At 42.2% G+C, this 20,221-nt stretch overlaps 1 protein-coding gene and 1 long non-coding RNA gene across 2 annotated transcripts in view; both read left to right on the top strand.

The window, feature by feature from the left end:
• LOC135207329 (importin subunit alpha-4-like) overlaps positions 1-20,221 on the top strand; it is a 67,828-nt gene that overhangs the window by 27,774 nt on the left and 19,833 nt on the right. The window contains exon 2 of the mRNA XM_064239031.1: positions 1,222-1,324. Coding sequence (XP_064095101.1) covers positions 1,222-1,324 — 103 coding nt within the window. The remainder of the gene's footprint in view (positions 1-1,221; positions 1,325-20,221) is intronic.
• LOC135207330 (uncharacterized) lies at positions 10,495-12,821 on the top strand. Its single transcript, XR_010312954.1, has 2 exons — positions 10,495-10,746; positions 11,555-12,821. It is a non-coding gene; the product is annotated as an uncharacterized LOC135207330 (long non-coding RNA).

Genomic DNA, 20,221 nt, shown 5'->3' with positions numbered 1-20,221 from the left:
AAGTGGATGCCTACAAGAGTCAAACCCATGACTTTATATTTGCTCCTGTACAGGAACAAGTTCTTGCATTGCTGGTACTAAGAGATGCGCATGCCCCTCTCTTAGTAACTCGATCCAGAGGTCGTTGACCGATTTGATCCTGCGGTGCACACCCCGATCAATCGGACAGAGGCTTGGATCCCCTCCCTCGCTCTTACGACCAGGGAAGCTTCCAAGGTAGGGCGAACACCAGTCTGTTCACAAAAGACTCAGATTCCCACCCACCAAGAAGTGAGTCTTCCTATTGTAAAAGGACCGAAGGTTTGTATGCCGTGTCGGAACAAATGACAATTTGTCTAAAATTGCATTTTTCCTAACTATACAAACCTGAGGTCCTTTTACACATAGCCCCACCTCATGCCACCCCTCACTCTGCAGTTTTTGCTTGGGCCAAAGCAAAAGTGATTTGTTTACCTCCCAGTCGCGCATTGCGCGCGCCTGTCGGACAAGCAGTTAACTACCGAACCCCTTGTTCGAAAGCTTACGACCTATCCAGCTGCCGCTAGTATCTTCCTATTGTAAAAGGACCTCAGGTTTGTATAGTTAGGAAAAATGCAATTTTTAGACAAATTGTCATTTTTTTTATTTTTATGGGAGTGGTTGAGTCATAGAATGGATATTTACAGATAAAAAAAATGTGTTGTTTTGTTCTTATGCACTGGGAGGATAGGTGAGTTGGTTATATACAATACATGTAGTGCACATTAGGTGCTACCCTTTTTGGAAATGTTCTAGGAGGTATAGTACTAGACATGCTTGTTAATTGTATAATGACTATATACTACTTTATTTAAATTAGATATCACCTTGGTTTTTAAAATTACTATTGATACACGTGATCATTTATCAGTGACCAACGAAACATATTGGGAACTGGAAGGAGAGTTGATCCAGTAGTTAAGAATTTTATTGTAATTCAGAACAGGTCTTTTCTAGATGATGCTAAATATTCGAACTTATGCCAGGTTAGATTATTGCCCTGTAATGGTTCACTGATAAAGAAATTAAAGAACATTTGAGAGTACCATCACCTTTATGCAAGGAGTAATCTGTGATGGAGCCATTCTCTAATCTATGACAACCAAACTCTTGTGTAGTTTGTCGTAATGATGCTCCTTTGTTTTGTATCGTTGATTAGCATAATTTCTTTCTGAATTTTTCTAATGTATTATTGTTTTTCAGGAGATGAGAAGAAGAAGAACAGAAGTCACTGTTGAGTTGAGAAAAAATAAAAGAGAAGAAACGCTTTTAAAAAGACGAAATGTACCAGCAGCAGAGTCTATAGGTAAGTTATAGTATACATACTATATGTAAGTTCAATTCAGTGATTTGAGTGTCCTTATTCTGTGATTTTTCATCAGTTTTTGTTTTCGAGGCTAAAAACCCACTCACTCCAGGGCATTTCCTTTGTCTCTTCCGAGAACTGGAAGAAATTCCCGTTGGTGAAGCCAAATTCTCCATCTCATAACGTACACACCCATCAGATCACACCCACACTGAGAACACCCAGAGAAAGAAAAATTAAAAAGTGAAAATTGAATAAAATCGAGCCAACTTAAACCGGCCTTAAAACAGATAGAAAGTAATCACGTCTTATCTTAAAGGCGGTAGGAAAGTAACTGGCTGGTCACGGGATGCAGAGGGCATTCTGGGTACTACATGCCTGACCTGGTATAGATGCCAATAGTCCCTGGATCTCACAAGTTTAATTTTAATTCTACTGGTTTCCAGCTTGGCGCTAGTATATCCTAATGTTAAGACCGAAGGTTTGTTAGTTATGAAAAAAATACCAAATTGGTTAAAAATTGTCATTTCTTCACTGTATTGCATATTCTCATTGTGCCTGAACACCCAAGAGATGGAGATACTTATGCATCCCCTTGTTCCAATTTTTTCTGGCCCTTTTTTACAGGTCTTTGTCCTTGTATTTCCATTCTTTTCTGGATAACTATTCTTCATCCCCCTCATTTGATGTCCTCATGAGAATTTTAAATATATTTCTTAAACTTTGTCTACCAACTTTTACAATTGGTTTTTGTACATGAACTTTCCTGTCAGATATATACTTAGCTATAGTCTCCGACGTTCTCGACAGAATTTCAAATCTCGCGGCACACGCGACAGGTAGGTCAGGATGTCTACCTTGCCCGCCGCTGGGTGGCAGGTGTATGAACCAATCCCATCTTCTAATCAGATTTTCTCTATCGCCGGGACCGACGACAACTGTTGTGGGTTCCTTCTGATAGATTATTTCGTTCTCGCTTGCCTGGAGATCATTTTGGATTTATTTGGTGACATTTTAGTTCTGTTTGGCTTGGCATACGCTGTTTGTGGGCCATTTTTTACTTTGCTCTGGATTTTGCTTTAATCATGTCTGATTTGGATACAGTAGTTAAGACACCTGTTATGTTTAGGGTATGTTCGGTGGAAGTGTGTAAGGTGAGGTTGCCGAAAGCTTCGGTGGACCCTCACACTGTTTGTATGAAGTGTAGGGGGAATGAGTGCTCATTTATTAACCCTCTTACGCCGATTGGACGTATTAAACGTCGAGTCAAAATGTCTCCCGTATGCCGATTGGACGTATCATACGTCGGCTCAAAAAAGTTTTTTTAAAAATTCGCGGAAAAATACTTATAGGCCTACCAGCCGAAAACTTTTGAATCACGCGCCTTGGGGGATGCTGGGAAGCGCGAATTTCTTTCTTATCGCACTAAAAAGTATCAGTGACACATCTCAAAAATTATTTCGTCACTTTGACATAATTTTTGCAACTTTGACATAATTTTTGCAGCATTTTAAATTATCCTTTACATGAAGTATTATATATGAAAATGTGCGATATTTCATGTAAAATACAAAAAAAAAATACTCATGATTGTAGCTTTTATCAGTTTTGAAATATTCAACCTTCGGTCAACTTTGACTCTACCGAAATGGTCGAGAAACGCAATTGTAAGCTAAAATTCTTATATTATCGTAATATTCAATCATTTTCCTTCATTTTGCAACAAATTGGACGTCTCTAGCACAATATTTCGATTTATGGTGAATTTATGAAAAAACTTTTTCCTTACGTTCGTGCGATAACTCTTCCGATAAATTTTTTCGTGCGATTGTCCTAATGTTTGCACCCTTTTAAATGTGCCGTTACATAAAGTTTTATATATGGAAATGTGCGCAATTTCATGCACAATACAACAAAAAACAACCCATGGTTGTAGCTTTTATCAGTTTCCAAATATTTTCATATAAATAACGCTAAGTGCAAAAATTTCAACTTTCGGTCAACTTTGGCTCTACTGAAATGGTAGAAAAACGCAATTGTAAGCTAAAACTCTTATATTCTAGTAATATTCAATCATTTACCTTCATTTTGCAACGACTTGGAAGTCTCTAGCACAATATTTCGATTTATGGTGAATTTATGAAAAAAAAAAAAATTTCCTTACGTCCGCGCGGTAACTCTTCCGAAAAAATCAGAATTTTTTTTGTGCGATTGTCGAAATGTTTGCACCATTTAAAATTAGCTGTTACATAAAGTTTTATATATGAAAATGTGCGCAATTTCATGTAGAATACAACTAAAAATGATTGAAGGTTGTAGCTTTTCTCTTTTTTTCAAAATATTTGCATATAAATCACGATAAATAGAAAAAAAATCACGTTCGGTCAAATTTGACTCTACCGAAATAGTCGAAAAACGCAATTGTAAGCTAAAACTCTTACGGCCTAGTAATATTCCGTCTTTTTTCTTCATTTTGAAACAAATTTGAAGTCTCTAGAACAATATTGTGATTTATGGTGAATTTTTGAAAAATATATTTACCTTCACTCCGCGCGCCGATTCGCGGCCGCAAGTCTCCGAAATACGTACATCGCATTATCCTAATATTTGCTCCTTTTCATATTAGCCGTTTTATAGAGTTTCATATATCAAAATGTGCGCAAATTCATGAAAAATACAATAAAAAATAAGTGAAGGTTGTAGCTTTTTCCATCTCCGAAATATGTGCATATAAATAAATATATATATAAAAATTTCGACATTCAGTCAAATTTAACTCGTCCGAAATGGTCGAAATCTGCAATTCTAATCTAAAACTCTTACAGTATCGTAATATTAAATCATTTGTCTTAATTTTGAAACAAATTGGAAGTCTCTAGAACAATATTTAGAATTACGGTGAATTTTTGAAAATAACATTTTTTTACGTCCGCGCGTTATGAATTCGTACATCATTTTGTGATAATATTTTTCCGGTGTTGCTTTTATTGTTTTACTATGTATTATATATCAAAATGATTGCAATTTAGTGTACAATACAACGAAAAAAAAAGTAACTCGTTAGCTTTGACCGTTTTCTGCACAGCGTGATTTGAATACAATTATCTATGAATTTTTTTTTTCGCTACCATATCTCGTATTATTTACATATGATAATGATATTGTTTTTCATTTCTGATGATTGCATACTAAACTTCAGGCAATGACAAAAAAATGAGCCAAAAATGAACTCTTAATCTTTAAAACTAAGCGCGCTGTGATTTTTTGAAAAAAAAAATTTTTCCGCTTCCGCGCTCACTCCAAACCGGCGCCGGCATACAGGAGAGGTTTTGATTTTTAGGGCTTCCGCGTAAGAGGGTTAACCCATGTAAGGAATGTGAGGGGTTGAATGAGGATGAATGGAAGGCTCTTTCTTCCTACTTAAGGAAGTTGGAGAGAGATAGGGTGCGCAAAGCTTCCTCTAGAAGCTCGAGTAGGTCTAGAGTTAGTGAATTAGAATCTGACCCTAACCTTCATGTAGAAGTAGAACCTCCTTCCCAGGTTGCAGCCCCTGCTCCCCGCACCAAAGCCGAAGATTCGTCTTTGGTGGCGGCAGCTTTGAAAGCTACGATTCGTAACATGGAGTTGAAGATTCGCTTATTAGAGCAAGGTAAGAGTGGCAGTGTTAGTGATCAGTGCAGTGCCCCCAGTGTTGTGGAGGGTGCGTCTGACCGGCTCCTTAGTGCTTCCAGGCCTAGACCTCTTCCAGACTCCCAGTTCCAGTGGAGGAGGAAAGTCGAAAGCCGCAGGAAGGCTAGGGAGAGCCCCCACCGGTCAGGCGTTCCCTCGGCAGATCCTGAAGAACGTTCCCAGGCTGCCTCGGATCGTATCAAGAAGGAGATCCCTCGTCAATGCTTCTCCTCGTCTTCTTCGCCCTCACCGAAGTGCGGCTGGAACTCCCCGGATGCTTTGCGCCCTTTGAAGAGAGCTTGGAAGGCGCCCTGCAGTTCTTTGGCTTCCAGCCCAGAAGTTTTTCCTGAGGAGCCCTATTGCCTGTGAAGTCTCCTACTAGAGTGCTTGCGGGACTCCAGGCGCAGATCTCGGCCCTGGCTGACTCCTTGACTAGTAGATCTCGTAGGAGGAAGGACGTTTCGCTACCAGGCAAGAGATCTAGACGGGCGGATTCTGCCAAGCGAAGGAGCTCGCGTGAATGGCTCCCCTCTCCTGGCTACCTCTCCTCCTCTTCCAGGCGCCAGGCTTCTGGCAGGCGCTCCTTGGCTGGCGATGACTCTTCACTGGATAGGCTCCCCTCTTCCGGCAGACGCTCTTCTCCTGTCAAACATTCGTCCTCAAGTGTGCGCCCTATCGTAGATAGACGCTCCTTGCAGAGCAGGCTCTGGTCTATGACTCCTTCAAGACGCTCTTCTCCTCACCAACTCCGAGAACCTCGCAGGCACCCTTCTCCTGGCAGGCGCTCGTCGCCTGGCAGCCGTTCTCCTCTCGATAGGGATCAAGAGACTCGTAGGCGCCTCTCTCCTGTTAGGCGCTCTTCTCCTAACAGATGTCAAGAGCCTTGCAGGCGCCATGTGCCTGGTAGGCGTTCTTCTGGCAGCCGCTCTCCTTTGGATAGGCATCAAGAGCCTCGTGACCACCTTTCGCCTGGTAGGCGCTCGTCACTTGGTAGGCGCTCTGCTCCTGACAGCCTCTCTCCTCTAGATAGGCGCCAAGAGCCTCTCAAGCGCCCTACTCCTAGTAGGCGCTCGGCCCCTAGTACCCGCTCTCCTAGTGACAGGTGCCAGGATTCTCGCAGGCGCTCTCCGCCATGTAAGCGCTCTGTTTCTGGACACGGTTCTCCCCGTGGTAGGAGCCCAGACTCTCTTTCTTTCAAGATATCTGCTAACTCGAAGCGGGAGTCCTCCCTCAGACAGTCCAGGCCTGATAGGCATTCTTCATTTTCGACTCATCGATCTCCTGTTGACTTGACTTCTCCAGTACGACAACATTCATCGACTAGACGCTCTTCTCCTGATAGGACCGCCTCTTCTTCAAAGGATCCTCCTCGTTCACCTTTACAAGAAGACCAGGATGGCTCTGACGAAGAAGCTAACAAAACGGCAGCAGTTTCTTCGTATAAGAAACTCACAGAGTTATTGCTTCAGGAATTTGGAGATTCTCTTAGCCCTACAGCTCCTCCTCCTCCTCACTCATTGTTTTCGACGTCCAAGGCAATGAAGGGATCATCGTGTGTTAGGATGAAGCCCACCTTATCCATGAAAAAGGTGCTTAGGAGCTTCGGATCTTGGCTGCTCTCCAAAGAAGAAGCGAGGAGAACGGTGTTTGCCTTCCCGCCGTCTAGACTGTCTGGACGTACTGGCTTTTGGTATGAGACAGGAGAACCCTTGGGTCTGGGTCTCCCTTCTTTGGCCGACTCGGACTTTTCGGCTTTAGTAGATGCTACCAGGAGATCGGCTCTTAACTCAGCTAAGACTACTTGGGGGCATGAACGAGCTAGATCACATTCTGAAAGGAATGTTCAAGGTACTCGAGGTCTTCAACTTCTTGGATTGGTCTCTGGGAGTCTTGGCTAGGAAGACGCAGGCTCCAGAGACTTTTTCTCCAGAAGATCTTCATTGCGTATTATCCCGTATGGATAAGTCCGTAAGGGACGGAGCGAGCGAGATCGCTTCCTGGTTTGGTGCGGGAGTGGTCAAGAAGAGATCCATGTATTGCTCCTTCTTGACGAAGTCCGTCTCGCACGCACAGAGGTCTTCTTTGCTTTTTTCCCAACTCTCCGCTCAACTGTTTCCCAAAAAGCTAGTCCAGGATATATCGACCTCACTTTCAGCCAAGGCTACCCAGGACCTTCTGGCTCAGTCAGCGAGGAAGCCTCGTCCCTCCTTCCCCATCAAGAGTAGAAAGGAGAAGACAGTGTCTCAGGAACCCTTTCGGGGGGGTTCTTCCTCCAGACCCTCTTCGTTTAGAGGACGACGACCCAGCAGGAGAGGGAAGACTTTCTCTAAGTCAGTCAAGACATCAAAATTGGGAACAAGTCCTTCAGACAACAGTGGGTGCCAGACTATTAAGGTTTGCAGAAGTCTGGGCCCAGAGAGGTGCGGATACCTGGACCCTCTCAATCGTAAAAAGGGGTTACCTCATCCCTTTCACCTCAAGACCTCCCTTAACGACCACTCCAAGGGAGTTGACGGCCAAGTACAGGGACCCCACCATGAACCAAGCCCTCCGTCTAGCGGTAGATCAGATGCTAGAAAAGGAGGCAATAGAACTAGTTTCGGACCTTCAGTCAGCAGGCTTTTACAACCGCCTTTTCCTAGTTCCAAAATCCTCGGGGTGATGGAGACCGGTTTTGGATGTAAGTGGCCTGAACTTCTTTGTGGAGAAAAAGAAGTTTACGATGGAGACCACGTCATCGGTGTTGGCTGCTCTTCGTCCAGGGGACTGGATGGGTGGTTCCCCTGGACTTACAGGACGCTTACTTCCATGTACCGATCCATCCTTCATCGAGGAAGTTTCTCAGGTTCATGATGGGGGGAAGAGTGTATCAATTCAGGGCCCTGTGCTTCGGCCTCTCGACAGCCCCCCAAGTTTTCACGGGAATCTTGAGGAATGTAGCTCAATGGCTTCACTTGGAAGGGGTGAGGATATCCCTTTACCTAGACGATTGGCTTATAAGGGCCAATTCGAAGGAACGTTGTCTGGAGGACTTACAGAAAACCTTGGATTTGACGAGTTCTCTGGGACTTCTAGTCAATTTCCAAAAATAAAATTTAATCCCCAAGCAAGAGTGCATTTATCTGGGGATCCGGATGAACTCTCAGAGTTTTCGGGCTTTTCCGTCTCCGGAAAGGATAGCCCAAGGCCTCGAGAAAGTAACAGCCTTCTTAGGGAAAGGATGAGTCTGTTGGGGACGCTCTCCTTGCGGGGGCAATTCGTTTCCCTAGGAAGGCTGCATCTGAGACCGCTCCAATTCTTTCTTCATCAGAATTGGAGTCGTCGTTCTCAGGGTTTGACGTTCTCTCTGTCCGTAACTCGGCAGATCAAGGAGAAACTTGTGTGGTGGACAGATCCCAATAGGTTTGTTCAGGGTCTGTCTCTGCAATCCATGAACCCCAACCTAGTGTTGTTCTCCGACGCGTCGGAGACAGGTTGGGGGGCGACTCTGGGAACTCTAGAAGTGTCAGGCACCTGGGTGGGGGACCAGGTGGCCTGGCACATCAACAGAAAAGAGCTGATGGCTGTGTGGTTGGCTTTGAAAGCCTTCGAGTCCCACGTCCGAGACTCCATCGTTCAGGTCAACTCGGACAACACCACAGCTCTGGCATACATAAGGAAACGGGGGGACGCATTCCTTCTCTCTGTACGAGACAGCAAGAGACCTTCTTCTTTGGACCGAAGAAAGGAGAGTCAGGCTTCTCACCAGATTCGTACAGGGGGAAAGGAATGTTAGAGTAGATCTCCTAAGCAGGAAAGAGCAGGTCCTTCCCACGGAGTTAACACTTCATCAGGATGTATGCCAGAGCCTGTGGAGGTTGTGGGGCAGGCCGCATATAGACCTCTTCGCCACCTCAAGAAATGCAAGACTGGATCTGTACTGCTCTCCAATTTCGGATCCAGGGGCGATATTGATTGATGCACTGCTTCTAAATTGGAAGGGGATGGATGTATACGAGTTTCCTCCCTTCAAGATCCTGGGAGTAACGTTGAAGAAATTCGCAGAGTCAGATTCAGCGAGGATGACACTAATCGCTCCTTTCTGGCCGGCCCAAGAATGGTTCACAGAGGTACTGGAATGGTTAGTGGACCTTCCAAGATCGCTCCCTCTAAGGAACGATTTACTCAGACAACCCCACTTCAACAGGTATCACAAAAACCTCCCCGCTCTCAGTCTGACTGGCTTCAGACTGTCCAAAGTCTCGTCAGAGCGAAGGGCTTTTCATCTTCAACTGCTAAAGCAATCGCAAGAGCTAGGAGGTCTTCCACCTTGCGAGTATACCAGTCGAAGTGGGATGTCTTCAGACGTTGGTGTAAGAGGAAGAAAGTTTCCTCTTCCAGTACCTCTGTGACCCAAATTGCTGACTTCTTCCTTTTTCTTAAGGAAGAATGTGGACTGGCGGTATCTACAATTAAGGGATACCGCAGTATGTTGGCAGCAGTATTCAGACACAGAGGCCTTAATATCTCAGAAGATAAAGACCTGCATGACCTGATTAGGTCTTTTGAAACAACAAAGAAGCCTTCCTCAAGAACACCCAATTGGAATCTTGACGTAGTACTTCAGTATCTCAGCTCATCTAGGTTTGAACCTCCTAGATCAGCCTCTTTCAAGGATCTGACCAAGAAGTCCCTTTCCCTTATGGCTTTAGCATCCGCCAAGAGGATGAGCGAGCTGCAAGCCATTGAAGGAAATGTCAGCTTCAAAGACCAGTCAAGTTTGTTCTTTCCTCCCCTCATTCTTGGCAAAGAATGAGAATCCATCAAATCCGTGGCCCAGGAGTTTTGAGATTCGAGGATTGTCTTCTCTAGTAGGGGAAGAGCCTGAGAGGACTCTTTGCCCGGTAAGAATTATGTAATATTATTTGAAGAGGAAAGAACAACTTAAGGGCAATAAGGACGTCCTTTGGTGCTCTGTGAGAGACCCAAGTCGACCCTTATCGAAGAATGCTCTGTCTTTCTTCTTAAGAAGCCTTATCAAAGAAGCGCATGTGGCATGCAATGAGGAACAATTTAAGCTGCTTAAAGTTAAGGCCCACGAAGTGAGGGCCATTGCCACTTCGCTGGCCTTCAGCAAAAACATGTCTGTGCGAAACCTTATGGAGGCCACCTTCTGGAGATGCCAATCAGTATTCGCAAACCACTACTTACGGGACGTGAAGATTACTTATGACAAATGCTTCGCCTTAGGTCCTTACGTATCTGCGGATTCGTTGCTGGGGCAGGGAGGTGGAACTTATCCTTGTTAGGCATTTATATTTCTAGAGAGAGAGGCTTCAGCCTTTCAGACCCACTGGTTTTGCTATGACACACCCCTGGCTCCTCCCCCAGACAGCCGTAAGCAAGCACAAACCACGCCCATCGGGGCGGAGCAACCAGAGACATGCGAGTTGACAGGAACCAAACCGCCATATTTGAAGTTGACAGGACACAGGCAACACCTGTTACACCTCACCATTACTACAACCCTCCTTTAATTATTGTTACGAGGGACAACGACTTAATCAACCAATTAAAATGTCCAAAAAAGTCGTAGTATCAGAAGATGTGCATAATCTTAGCGAAACTAGTGATGATGACAATATTCCACCGGCACAACCCAAAAAGAAGAGATGTCCCAAAACGGAAGAAACCAGCCAGGAACCTTCCAATAGTGAAATTCTTCAATTGTTATTATTACAGAATCAAACATTATTGAAACTAGTGGAGAAAGGGTAAGGTTTAATATTCTGTTTTTATATAAAAACGTCTTGGATAGCAGCGAATATAGACTGATGATGTCACAACATGGCAGTAAAAGGTAAACAATGAGCCGGAACGGACCGTGTGGTAGTTATAATCGTAAAAGTTGAGAATAGATAAATTTCGAGACCGAAGTACATTATCATATAATCCTAAAAGCTAATGTTGTAAAGTGAGCCTAAACATTATAAGGGCTAGATACTTATATGCCAAAGGTAATTAATGTTGTAAGGTGAGGTGTTAACTAGTTTTGCCTTGTGTTCCAAAGGGCCGAGTAGCCTAACTAGCCTAACTTTTTCTAACTTTGAGTTTAACATACTACGTCAATCTAGGCTACCTATTAGCCGCTCATTTCCGCCTATCCCACCGAGATCCTATCGTCGACATTTAACTGGAGGGGTTCCTGTCAAATGCGGTATAATTGCGCCTACCTCAGCTAATGGGTAGAATTTTATATCACACTCGTTTCATTTCGATATAATGGTTTACCCCTTACCAGAGGAACTGCGTCTTAAGAATTTCTGACAGGTCGGCTATATAAATAATATAAGATGATTACTGTAGAGGCTATATAAATTTAAGTATGGGATATTAGTGAGAGGATGCCGATTGACCTGAATTAACCGATGAAGGCCATTTGAGCCTAGAACCCGATTGCCTGGCTTCAGCCTTCTAGGTCTGCTGCTGTCCAACCTGATTTGTAAATTCATGAGCCATATTATAGACATCAGTTAAACTTTTATTATCAAATTTGAGTCTAGGTTTTCACTCCTATTGCAGAAGTGGTTCGACTGCAAAAAGGAATGACAATACTCCTCCTCCTAAGCGCCCTCGCCGTAAAGTAGATTTACCTGAGAATGCAAATGAAGAATTATTTACAACTTATAATGAAGATAGTAGTGACTATGAAGAATTTAACCCGCTTACCTTTAACAAACCTATTCCTACTTATATATCTAACAATTTTAATGCTGTGCCCTCCATTCATAGAGATGGGAATATACAATTAAATGACTCCCTAATTGCATTAACATTAAGTGAAGGAGACAAGAACTCTCATGATCAATTCTTTGTTTGTAATCATAATAAAGAACTTGCAGACCTTTTCAAATTGATAAATTTGCCAAAGTTGAACTTTTGGCCAAGTGGCAGGTTGTTTAATGAAGATTCAAGAAGAAATTTCACCTTGATATTGAAAACATTAAAATGGCTATATCTTCTTTTCAAGGGCATGCAGCTCTGGCGCAATTAGCTTACCCCTCTAAGATTAACGATATTGATTTCATTACTAAAGTGATAATTGGGCCTTTCAGGAAACACATTGATCTAATTAAAAGTTTAATCCGCTCATTCAGAAGTAGATCTTTACCCAGGAACCTCAATTTAGATACCAGAGATGCTATTATTAAAGCTGAAACTAATGATATATGGGTCTTATCAGATGATCAAAGGAAAGCTATTGCTTCGTGCTTTCGAGGCGGTCCCCTTCCTAGAGGAGGGGACATTATCTCTAGAGGTGGAAGGTTCAACTTTCGCAAGCATCAGGGCTACCCCAAGAGGGAAATTTAACTTTTACAGAGGATTCAGGGGAAGCTTTGGGTTCAGGAATAGGTTCAATCCCTACAGGCGAGGTATCAAGAGAGGTGGCCGAAGAGGTGGAAGGAGTACAGGGGGACAGACAGCAATTAATTCAGACGTCAAAGATAAGAAACAAAACTAATTATGCTTTAATTCTTAATACCATCGAGCCCTGCTCGGACCAAGAGGAAAATAACCTGGAGCTACACAGTAAAGATAAAAATTTGGCAAATGTACCCACTAACAATTCAATGATATTGGAAGAGTTAAATTTCCCTACAGAAGCCTCTAGCTCCAAGGAAACCTCTCACGCCCCTCCAGTAAGTGGGATAGGTAGGTCATTGACAAATAAATTAAAAAATTGGCAAAAACTCCCAAATTCTTCTTTTGCATGCAACTTGATCAGTAAGGGTGTGAGACTCCCATTTACCAATAAAAATAAGGCTCAAAAGACTTTGAAAAGATTAGGGGTTGATAGATATTATTCTTCTAGCAAGAGAATAATACTAGAGAGAGAATGTAACAGATTACTAGACCTAGGGGTAATAGAACAAATTAACAGAAATTCTTTCTACTACTCTAACCACATATTTTACAAGCTTAAAACCGATGGGAGCATTCGCCTAATCTTCGATATGAAATGCCTTACTAATACTATGATCAAGAAACCTTCTTTCTCTATGCTGAAACCTAAAACTATATTCCCTTATTTGCATTTAAACAACTGGGCATGTAGACTTGATTTAAAGGACGCTTATTGGCACGTCCCTCTTCATTCAAGTGCTCAAAGATTCTTAACGTTCAAATTAGGAAAGCGTAAATTCAAATGGACGGTTGTTCCCTTCGGGTTAAAGACAGCTCCCTACATCTTTTCCAAACTAATGTACACAGTAGTTAAATACATTAGGAAGAAATATAATATACTCATCTTTAACTACTTAGATGATATACTCATATTGGCAGATGACTTTCACAAATGCGAGGCTCACATCCAAATAGTCATTGAAGTGCTCACGGAGCTGGGTTGGCAAACAAATATCTATTAAAAAGTCTGTTATTCATCCAGTGCAAAAGATAGAGTTCCTGGGAGTTCATTATAACTTGGAGAACAAAACAATGAGACCAATGCAGAAAAACATTGATAAATGTATCAGGCTTGCCAATACAGTATCCAACTTGAACAGATCTGACCTCAAATTATATCGAAGATTGATAGGATCACTTACTTCTGTTCCTACTACACCTTTTATGGTAGATACCATCTTAAATTCCTTCACAGATTTCATAGATATTTTGCTAAAGGATATAGAATCATTCCTCCTTCTTTCAAATCCTTTCCAGAAGAATGGAAACAGACTAACATGTATAGTGATATAAACATTCCTAATAATCAAGTAGATCTAGAACTATTCACAGATGCATCCAACTTTGGCTAGGGTGGAGCATTAGTAGGAGAGCATGGCATACTCTCAACTAATAATACATGGCTACAAAAGGAGAATACTCTGCACATACATTAGAGAACTACTTGCATGCATTTACTGTATAAAACACTTCAGAGACAAACTAAGAAACAAAGTAGTACTAATTCACATAGATTCACAAGTAACAAACTGTTGGGTCAAAAAACATGGTAGCATTAGGAACAAATCGGCCCAGGAAGCCATCAAAGTGTTACTAAACATCAAAGGAAAATACAACATAGACATTCAAACTATATGGATTAAAGGGAAAAGGAATGTGATGGCTGATTCCCTATCGAGAGACTTTGGTTCCATACATCCAGAAGCCACTCTTGACGATAATCTATTCAATTTAATTTGCACAGATATGAATTTCTCTCCTGAAATAGACCTTTTCACCAATGGCTTTAATTCTATATGTAAAAGATTTTGTTCTTCTGTACCCAACACAAAAGCAATCAGTAATAATGCTCTTCACATTAGCTGGGAAGGTTTTTCTCCTCTTTATGCTTTTCCCCCAGGCTTCTTACTGCATAAAGTTGCTTTTAAGATATATAACGAATGTAATAACAACATGCTCTTCTGCACTGTTTCCCAGGAAACGGCACCATGGATTCCCCTAGTCAAGACAGTCTCCAAGGAATACCGGAAGTACAAAGTCAAAGCAGAAGGCTGCCAGATACTTCATATGGACTGTACCTTACCCTTAGGGAACACCACTTAAATTTGATCGCCTTCAGAATATAAAAGATCAACTACCTTCCATATTTCCTCCAGAGATATGCAACAAAATTACTTCCAATTTACGAGACAGCTCCTTGGCCAAGTACCAAAATCTCTTCAGTAGCTTTAAAAGAGTTCATACACAATAAATATGGAAGTAACAAGAAGTTCCCTCTTTTATCAGTGCTACTCTATTTTAATGAATTAATAGACAAGGGCCTAGCATACAACACACTAAAAGGATACCGAGCTGCTCTTGGACCAGTTTTGAAGGGATACTTTCCCAATTATTGTCTAGCAGAAGACAAGTATATTAAAGCTATGCTTGATGGAGTAAATAGAAGAAGACCCAGCAATTCTCATCAATTTCCAGGCTGGGATCTTGATAAAGTGGTTTCCTTCCTCAACACTACAAGAGATGATTCTATGCTGCTCATGATTCAGAAGACCTTATTCCTCGTAGCTTTGGCTTGCCCATTGAGAGCTAACCAATTTAATCATCTCTATATCTCCAGGAGCACTTTCACGCCAGAAACCATTGTGTTAAGGAACCACCCTTCCTTCATGGCCAAGAATCAGAGAAACAATTACACTCCTATTGAATTCAGCTTTAGGTGTCACCCTACCAAGCCAAAAATTTTTCCAGTTAGACAATTAAACTTTTATCTGGAGTACACAAATAAAATCTGTGCAGAAAGGAACATAGATAGGGAAGACCATATTTGGCTGGATGAAAACTTCAAAATCATGTCCCTTCCAAAGATGAGGCAGCTATTCAGGGACTGTATTTTCAGAGCTGATCCCAATGCCAGAAAACACTCCACCAATTTCCACTCTATCAGAGGGCAAGCAGCTTCAAGGATGATGTATAATGGAGTTACGGTGCAAGAGATAATGACTAGAATGAATTGGAAAAGCAACTCTGTATTTGGGTCATTTTATGCTCTCCTCGGTCTACAGGGAGCTTTCGAAGCAGTCGTTGCAGGACTTCATCTTCAGGCCCCCTGAAGTATCGGTTGAGCAAAACCAGCGGGTCTGAAAGGCTGAAGCTTCTCTCTCTAGAACTGACAGTTTACTTGTGAACCTAAGTTCTGGAGAGAAGAGGCAAGGCCTTTCAGACCCAGGGTCTAGTTCACCCTCCGACCCTACCCCCGTAACCGAGGAGACCATTCTGGAGGAAATAAAGGATTTGTAAAGTAATTGCATACAAAAGTCAACAGCTTACAGGTTTCTGAAGGCTAACCATAACATTTTTCAATTATTCATAAATTTCTTTAAGGTATACTTAGACTCTTATCCTTGCATTTAGAGGAGATGCAACTTTTAGGTAACAAGATAGGAATGTCTTGGAAAGGGGAGGTGAACTACTGTCACATTATATTATCTTAGAATATAAAGAGGAATGGAAAATGTTAAAATTCACAAATTGGAACTTTTAAGTTACTACTTGTAGTAATTTGCAATCTCAAATAAATCTCACAACAGGAAAATGGAATGGTAAGTACAGATATACTTCATAGCAACTTGCAACTTTAAATATGGCGGTTTGGTTTCTGTCAACTCGCATGTCTCTGGTTGCTCCGCCCCGATGGGCGTGGTTTGTGCTCGCTTACGGCTGTCTGGGGGAGGAGCCAGGGGTGTGTCATAGCAAAACCAGTGGGTCTGAAAGGCCTTGCCTCTTCTCTCCAGAACTTAGGTTCACAAGTAAACTGTCAGTTATATACCCCCTTGTTTTGTTATGTTTTTTATGGTTGTCTGAAAGAGGATGCAGGTAGGCATCCCTTTCTTGTCGTAGTGCTAACTCTAGTTAGTTTGGTTCGGTGGTCGGATGGGTTTTGGCTCCTTGCAGTAGTAATGGACAGGTTCTGTCAAGTAAGCGGACGAGTTCCCTTTGACAAGATCCTACTTGGATTCTACCATATAAGTGGATCAGAAATCCCGGTGGTAGATCCGAGAGTCTTTCAGCAACAGGTCACGTCCTCGCTGTAGCTCTCCAGGCAATGCAGACTCAGAGACAGTATCCATGAAGTCTTCTGCCTGAACAGGTAAGAACCAAGATTTTTTTTATATCCTACAACACCAGTTGTTTCCCTTTTCTATATTATTTAGCTGTCTCTTACCCTTCACCAAGGGTGCCAATCAGCTAAGTATACTATATCTGACAGGAAAGTTCATGTACAAAGATGATATTGTTAAACTACAATAAAGTTTTGTATATACTTACCTGGCAGATATATACGATTAATGGCCCACCCAGCCTTTCCTCAGGAGACAGGTGGAAGAGAAAATCTGATTAGAAGATGGGATTGGTTCATACACCCGCCACCCAGCGGCAGGCAAGGTAGACCACCTGACCTACCTGTCGTGTGTGCCGCGAGATTTGAAATTCTGTCGGGAACGTCGGAGGCTATAGCTAAGTATATATCTGCCAGGTAAGTATGTTACTTTACTTTACTTTACTTTATCTTCCCGCCACTGGCCAGTGGCATAAGGCTGATACAGTTCCTCTCCATCTGTCTCTATCCCGAGCCATTTCCCATGCTTCCTCTAGGTTTTGGATTTCATCCTCAAGATCCCTGACAATTATGTCTATCCACCTCGTTCTTGGTCTACCCAGCGGTCTTCTTCCTATTTGTACTGCTCTCAGTGCTCTCCTGGGGTCTCTATTCCCATCCATCCTCTCAACATGTCCAAACCATTTCAGCCTTCCCCTCTTCAACCTGGTACTGACTGGCCTTTGCCTCAATCTCACCCTGATGTCTTCATTTCTAACATAATCATCCCATTTAATGCCAAGTATCCTTCTCAGCAGTTTCATCTCAAAAGCATCCAACCTTTTCTCCTCTGTTCTGGTCAGTGCCCAGGTGGACGAGCCATACATCAGGACTGGTAGTACTACTGCATTGAATATTCTCATCTTAGTTCTCAAGCTGATTTCATGCCTTGACCAAACGTTTTTTCTCAGAACCTCAAAAGCTCTTGCTGCTCCTAGTTTTCTAGGAGCAGCAAGAGCTTTTGCCTCCCGTCTGCTGTTACCACACTTCCCAAGTAAACAAACTTCTCAACTTGCTTGAGTTCCTGTCCTCTGATTGTCATATCCTCCATATGCACCCAATCATCATCCTTACTCACAACCATGATCTCGCTCTTCTTTGTGCTGATGTTCAATCCAAAATTCTGTGTCTCTGTCTCCATCCTCATTACCATACCTACCAGCACCAGCCACGTATCAGCAACCAACGCAACATCATCAGCAAAGTCCAAATCCATAAAAACTTCTCCACCAATACTAGCCCCTCTGTTTTCGTTCTCCATCACTCTTCTCATTATATGGTCAATATATACATTAAACAAGGTGGGTGACATAACACATCCCTGTCTTAGCCCACTTCCAACTGGGAACCAGTCACTTTGCTGTCCATCCAGCTGTACACAGCTGCACACTCCTTGGTACCAGTTCTTTAATATCCTTATCACTTTCAGTGGTATACCATAGTGTTCTGCCACTCTCCACATTCCATCTCTCCATACTGAATCATACGCTTTCTCCAAGTCTATAAAAGCACAGAATATTGGCTTTGCATACTCCCATCTCTTCTCAATTATCTGCCTTAAGGTGAAAATTTGATCCACTGTTGACCTTCCACTTCTAAAAACACTGCTGTTCTCTAAGTTTCTCTTCTACTATAGGTCTTATTCTGTTAAGTATTACTCTCATGAATATCTTCCCTGGGACTGACAGTAAACTTATGCCCCGATAGTTACCACACTCCCTTTTGCTTCCCTTATTTTTATATATTGGTATCATAATTGCCTTTTTCCAATCACTTGGTACCACCTCTGTTTTCCAAACTATGCTAAAAACAACTCTTAATGCCTCTATCATCCTTCGTCCTCCTGCTTTTAGCATCTCTGCAGTTATCCCGCACACGCCAGCAGTTTTTCCATTTTTTACAGATTTTAAGGCCTCTTTCACCTCTTCTGCACTAATATCTTCTTCTTGTACCTCCAGAGCCTCGTTTAAATCCGCAATGCACTCATCCCTACCGGTAGTATCAACATTTAGGAGTCTTTCAAAATACCTTGCAAACAGATTCCTTTTCTCCATTTCGTCTGTGACCAAGTTCCCATCTTCATCCAACATGCCATCACTCCCTCCAAACTTTTTCTGGCTTGCGTTCCTCAAGAATCTCACAGCTGCAAACATAGCCCTGCTCTCGCCAATTTCCATAGCTACTTCAACTTCGGTAGCTCTTTCTTTCCAAAACATGTTTTGGTCATGCTTCATCCTATCACTTAGTTCTCTCAGCTTTCTATTTCTTCGTCTTTTTAGTTGTTGTTTCTTCTCTAGGTCTTGTTCATCGTCCATTTGAACTCTCAACCTTTGTTGCTCTTCACTTAAAACTTTTGCTTCATCACTGAACCAAGGTTTGCTGTTACTTCTCTTATAACCTAACACCTCTGTTGCTACGTCCTTAGTATCTGAACTTAATATTGCCCAGCATTCCTCTGAATCCATATCCATATTTTCCATACCAATTAATGCCGCAAATTTACCTCCTACCTTCACCTCATACTGTTGTTTAACTCTTTCATTTCTCAACTTATCCACATCAAACTTTATAGTTCTCCTTTTTTCTTGATTGGCCTGTAACTTTATTCTAATTTTGGATATTACGAGTTTGTGGTCAGAAGGAACACGGCAGCCCCTAAAAGTTCTGGTGTCTAATATAGACTTCTTCCATTTCTGATTTACAATAACATAATCTATCAAATTTTGTGCCAATCCATTTGGCGACACCCATGTAGTTTTGTGCTCTAATTTATGGTTGAAATATGTGTTTGTTATAGATAACCCAGATGCACCACATAGTTCTAGGAGTCTTCTCCCATTATCATTCCTAGCTCCAATTCCAAATTTTCCAATTGTTCCCTGAAAGCCATCATACTCTCTTCCTAATTTAGCGTTAAAATCTCCCATCAGTAACAACATATCATGTCTTCTAACCCTCTGTATAACTCCAGTTAGCTTTTCATAAAATTCATCCTTCTCTTCTTCTCCACTCTCTTCAGTAGGGGCATACACCTGTATAACGGTGATGTTTGTAAATTTACCTCGCAACCTGCAAGTGACTATTCTCTCATCAATACATTCATAATGCTCCAACATTTTTTCAGCTTTCTTACTCAAAGCAATTGCTACACCTCTCTCATGTTCTCCCTGGTCTTTACCAGAATAGATGAACAACACATCCTCTATTCTTACTTTTCCACACCCAAGCCACCTAGTTTCACTCAATCCAGCAATTTCCAAGTTGTATCTCTTGATTTCCTGTGCCACTAAACTTGATCTTCCTGTCATATACATTGTTCTCGCATTTAGACATCCAACTCGACAACTTTCTTTTGTGTTGAAGGGTGGCCGACTCCCTTCTGGTGAGGCACCTCTGTGACCATCTTCCACCAACCTCCTCCCACCAATGTCTTGGGGGTTTGGGAGGAAAGCATCATGTGAGCCAGTTCGAAGTAAGGGACCAAGGTCCATGGCCACCCTGGCTCGGGCCTCATTAGTATCCTCAGGACCATGGTGAACTTTATTGTAGTTTAACAATATCATTTTTTTTAACAGCTGTTTGTATCACTGACATATTTATGCCCAATAAAATTCTTGTTATTTAGTACA

This window comes from Macrobrachium nipponense, chromosome 32, assembly GCF_015104395.2.
Source record: "Macrobrachium nipponense isolate FS-2020 chromosome 32, ASM1510439v2, whole genome shotgun sequence".
NCBI lineage: Eukaryota > Metazoa > Arthropoda > Malacostraca > Decapoda > Palaemonidae > Macrobrachium > Macrobrachium nipponense.
This window is presented reverse-complemented; position numbering and strand designations above follow the sequence as displayed.